This window comes from Scomber scombrus, chromosome 7 (genome assembly GCF_963691925.1).
Source record: "Scomber scombrus chromosome 7, fScoSco1.1, whole genome shotgun sequence".
NCBI classification, from domain to species: domain Eukaryota; kingdom Metazoa; phylum Chordata; class Actinopteri; order Scombriformes; family Scombridae; genus Scomber; species Scomber scombrus.
Genome location: NC_084976.1, coordinates 29,537,145 through 29,542,144, shown reverse-complemented (window position 1 = coordinate 29,542,144; position 5,000 = coordinate 29,537,145). Strand labels below are relative to the sequence as shown.

Below are 5,000 nucleotides of genomic sequence, written 5' to 3'. Positions count from 1 at the left end.
AATGCCGGGTTTGATTCTTGTGTCGGACATCGGCCCAGTTTCCTTATTGTCTTCTCTTCCTTCCTTCCTTCCTTCGTTCCTTCCTCCCTTCCTTCCTGTCTTCTTTTCCTTCTTTCCTTCCTTCTTTCCTTCCTTCTTTCCTTCCTTCCTTCCTTCCTTCCTTCCTTCTTTCCTTCCTTCCTTCCTTCTTTCCTTCCTTACTTCCTTCCTTCCTTCCTTCCTTCCTTCCCTCTGTCATTCCTTCCTTTCTTCCATCTTTCCTTCCTTCCTTCCCTCTGTCCTTCTTGTTTTCTTTTCCTTCCTTCCTTCCTTCCTTCCTTCCTTCCTTCCTTCCTTCCTTCCTTCCTTGTCTTCTTTTCCTTCCTTTCTGTCTTCTTTTCCTTCCTTCCTTCCTTCCTTCTTTCCTTCCTTCCTTCCTTCCTTCTTCCATCTTTCCTTCCTTCCTTCCGTCCTTCCTTCCTTCCATCTTTCCTTCCTTCCTTCCTTCCCTCTGTCCTTCATATACCTCAACGATAAAAATGAGGCCAGCAAAAGAGACAATTGGAGACAATTCAAAATCCAAGCCATTAAGAAATCATTTTAAACTTTAAATGATTTATTTTAGATGTAACCTTTTGTAAAATACCACTACTTATAGTTTAATGTCTAAATGACTTCTGCAGCCGTTATATATGATCCTCATTTTACTCCTTCACTGACATTCAAATGAATTCTGTTAATATTTACAGCTCGAAAACAAGCCGTTTCAGTTTCACCAGTATCTCTTATCTTATTCACAGAAAGACAAGGACACACACACACACACACACACACACACACACAATGGTTTCCTACTTCCTCCTGCATTTACTCTACATAGCTCTATGTTAATGTTTACAGCAGGTGGGCGTCAGAAAGTCAGCGTGTTAGTGTGGACAAAAAAAACACACAGAACGGGGGGTGGTGGGGGGGGGGGGGGGGGGGGGGGGGTGGATGTGGGTTGGCCTCGGCGACGGGGGCGGAGATGTAGTCATATTGACACGCAGCCGGCCGTCCAATCATCAGAGGATCAATAGAAAGCAGACGTCGTGGCGTGACAACGGCACATTGTCCTCCAACCATAGACGGAGATGCGCTCCTATCAGCTGTGGGTTGAGCTTCTGCTAGCTTCACTGTGCTTCTTTGCATAAACACACATCAAGGTTAACATAACCGAACTACGTATACACACACACACATCCTGCTTAGTCATAGTTGATGTGTGTGTGTGTGTGTGTGTGTGTGTTGTGTACAGTGTTACTGAGTGCGTCTGTAACCTGCAGAGTAAGAGAGAGACTCGGTGACCCAGTTATACACTTTCCTCTTATCTTCACTCTCAATCTAATCTGTCTGTTCACTTCATCAAAGCTGGAAATTCCCAGCAGATACCCGATAGAGATATTGACCAATCATTTCTACTGTATTTTGATTATTTACTTCGGCTGATCTATCCGTCTTATGGCGCTTTTCCACTACACAGTTCTTCTTTTCCTTCCTTCCTTCCTTCCCTCTGTCCTTCTTGTCTTTTCCTTCCTTTCTTCCTTCCTTCCTTCCATCTTTCCTTCCTTCCTTCCCTCTGTCCTTCTTGTCTTTTCCTTCCTTTCTTCCTTACTTTCTTCCATCTTTCCTTCCTTCCTTCCCTCTGTCCTTCTTGTCTTCTTTTCCTTCCTTCCTTCCTTCCTTTCTTCCTTCCTTCCTTCTTGTCTTCTTTTCCTTCCTTTCCTTCCATCTTTCCTTCCTTCCTTCCTTCTGTCCTTCTTGTCTTCTTTTCCTTCCTTCCTTTCTTTCTTCCTTTCTTCCATCTTTCCTTCCTTCCTTCCCTCTGTCTTTCTTGTCTTCTTTTCCTTCCTTCCTTCCTTCCTTTCTTCCATCTTTCCTTCTTATGGCGCTTTTCCACTACACAGTTCCAGCACGGCTCGCCTTGACTCGGCACGGTACCTTTTCCATTACAAAAAAGTACCTACTCAACGTGGGCGGGGTCGTCATAGCACGGCTCCGCGAAACTGCTGTGACTTCGTTTTATACGCGACACAAAACACATAAACAATGGAGGACATTGAGGCGATGGTGTACTTGCTGCTGTATGAGGCTTTCTGTCTAACAAAAAGCAAGAGAAGAAAAACAAATCGCTGTAACGCTGTTGTTGGTATTTAAAAATGCCGGGTTTGATTCTTGTGTCGGACGTCAGGCCCAGTTTCCTTCTTGTCTTCTCTTCTTTCCTTCATTTGGTTGGTTCCTTCCTCCCTTCCTTCCTGTCTTCTTTTCTTTCCTTCCTTCCCTTCTTCTTTTCCTTCTTTCCTTCCTTCCTTCCCTCTGTCCTTCCTGTCTTCTTTTCTTTTCTTCCGTCCTTCCTTCCTTCCTTTCTTCCATCTTTCCTTCCTTCCTTCCCCCTGTCCTTCTTGTCTTCTTTTCCTTCCTTCCTTCCTTCCTTCCTTCCTTCCTTCCTTCCTTCCTTCCTTCCTTCCTTCCTTCCTTCCTTCCTTCCTTCCTTCCCGTCTTCTTTTCCTTCTTTCCTTCCTTCCTTCCCTCTGTCCTTCCTGTCTTCTTTTCTTTTCTTCCGTCCTTCCTTCCTTCCTTTCTTCCATCTTTCCTTCCTTCCTTCCCCCTGTCCTTCTTGTCTTCTTTTCCTTCCTTCCTTCCTTCCTTCTTGTCTTCTTTCCCTTCCTTTGTCTTCTTTTCCTTCCTTCCTTCCTTCCTTCCTTCCTTCCTTCCTTCCTTCCTTCCTTCCTTCCTTCCATCTTTCCTTCCTTCCTTCCCTCTGTCCTTCCTTCCTTCCATCCTTCCTTCCGTTTGTCCGTCCTTCCTTCTTTCCTTCCTTCCTTCCTTCCATCTTTCCTTCCTTCCTTCCCTCTGTCCTTCCTTCCTTCCATCCTTCCTTCCGTTTGTCCTTCCTTCCTTCCTTCCTTCCTTCCTTCCTTCCTTCCTTCCTTCCTTCCTTCTTGTCTTATTTTACTTTCTTCCATCTTTACTTCTTACTATGTCGTGCTCATGACTCTTCTGACCAATCAGTGGCCGGCAGTCTGGTGACGTCACATTTTAGTATCGGCTCGGCTCGCTTGGAACCTCACCAGAGCAGGTACTAAAAAAGTACCAGGTACCAGGTACTTTCCCTAGTGGAAACGCAAAAAGAACCGAGGCGAGCCGAGTCGAGGCGAATCGTGCTGGAACTGTGTAGTGGAAAAGCTCCATTATTCTTGTTAACAGCATGAGGGGCTTTATTCAAATTTGGCACAAACGTCCACTTTGGTGTCCAACATGAACCGATTACAGTTTGTGGGTCAAACGTTTTGTCCCTTAAATCAAGAGCTCGTACGCTAATTATGACAAATCTTTCACAAATGTCTAATAGGGTACGATGTTGAAGTGATGACATTTGCACTCTCCTGACCATTATTTAACGCCATAACTCAGGAGCAGAAGGGGAGATTGTGGTCATAGTTCACATTTGTTCAGATACTGAACTTATTTTGAAACTGTGGTGATTTTATTAAAATCCTTCAAAGTCTTTACTACAAATATTAAGAGTCCTAACACACCTGGATGTTGACCGGTTGGCAAAGGCATGCAACCATGAAGCAGTGTTTCTAACGAATGACATCACCTGATCTTAATCACAGGTGTTCATATTAAAACTTTGACTTGATTAGATTAAATATTATCACGTCACCAAAGTTATTACACTTCAATGTTCAAAGTTCTTTATTGTCAATCCTGCTACGTTTACAGGACATGTGGAGGATTGAAATGATGTTCTCAGTTTGGAAGGGGGGGGGGGGGTGGACTAGTTCCTGTATTAGCAGAGGGGTGAGAGTTAGTAGGGGTCATGTTTTCATGGGGGTCAAAGTGCAGAGAGAGGGGAAGAGAGAGTTCAGCTTCCTCACAAGCCTGGTGGGTTAAGCTCCTCTTCAGTCTTGAGGTGAGGGCCCGAAGGCTCCGAAATCTCCTCCCGGATGACAAGAAGCTATGTGAGGGAGGGGTGGTGGGGGGGGTCACGTGCAATGCTGAGTGCTTTACAGGCCAGGTGCATGTTGTAGATGTCCAGAAGGGACGACAGTGAGGCACCAATGATCTTCACTATGTGCTGGAGGGCTCTTTGGTTGGAGGAGGTGCAGCTTCCAAACCACACTTCCCTCTGTCCTTCTTGTCTTCTTTTCCTTTCTTCCTTCCTTCCTTAGTTCCTTCCTCCCTTCCTTCCTGTCTTCTTTTCCTTCCTTCCTTCCTTCCTTCCTTCCTTCCTGTCTTCTTTTCCTTTTGTCCTTCCTTCCTTCCTTCCTTCCATTCGTCTGTCATTCCTTCCTTCCTTCCTTCCTTTCTTCCATCTTTCCTTCCTTGCTTCCCTCTGTCCTTCTTGTTTTATTTTCCTTCCTTCCTTCCTTCCTTCCTTCCTTCCTTGCTTCCTTCTTGTCTTCTATTCCTTCCTTTGTCTTCTTTTCCTTCCTTCCTTCCTTCCATCTTTCCTTCTGTTTGTCTGTCCTTCCTTCCTTCCTTCCTTCCTTCCTTCCTTCCTTCCTTCCTTCCTTCCTTCCTTCCTTCCTTCCTTCCTTCCTTCCTTCCTTCCTTCCTTCCTTCCTTCCTTCCTTCAGGAAGCCTTCAGCTTCCAAACCACACAGTCATGCAGCAGCTCAAGTTTCAGGGCTCTGGCTCTACTCAGTGTGCAGATTTCATGGCAATCCATCCAAATGTGAACTTCATAGTGCTCGGAAAAAAAAGTCAGGGGATCAAATATCAAAGGATTCATCCTCGAAAGATCATGAATGTCTTTTAATATCACAGAAATCTTATTGAATAGTTTAGTTTTTGTTGATTTTTTTCTCTCCTTTCTCTCTGCAGTGAGATCTTTCCGTACCTCGTGGTGGTGATCGGCCTGGAGAACGTCTTGGTCCTCACTAAGTCTGTGGTGTCCACGCCCGTCGACCTCGAGGTCAAACTCCGCATCGCTCAGGGTAAAAGCACAGAGTCTTGTTTGTGTGTTTACTAGTCAA

General features: G+C 45.1%; 1 protein-coding gene across 1 annotated transcript in view; it reads left to right on the top strand.

Moving 5' to 3' along the window:
* The window catches only part of scap (SREBF chaperone), a gene marked incomplete in the record, with an annotated part of 51,079 nt that overhangs the window by 25,079 nt on the left and 21,000 nt on the right, over positions 1 to 5,000 (top strand). Inside the window, 1 exon segment of the mRNA XM_062422751.1 lies at positions 4,849 to 4,961. Coding sequence (XP_062278735.1) covers positions 4,849 to 4,961 — 113 coding nt within the window.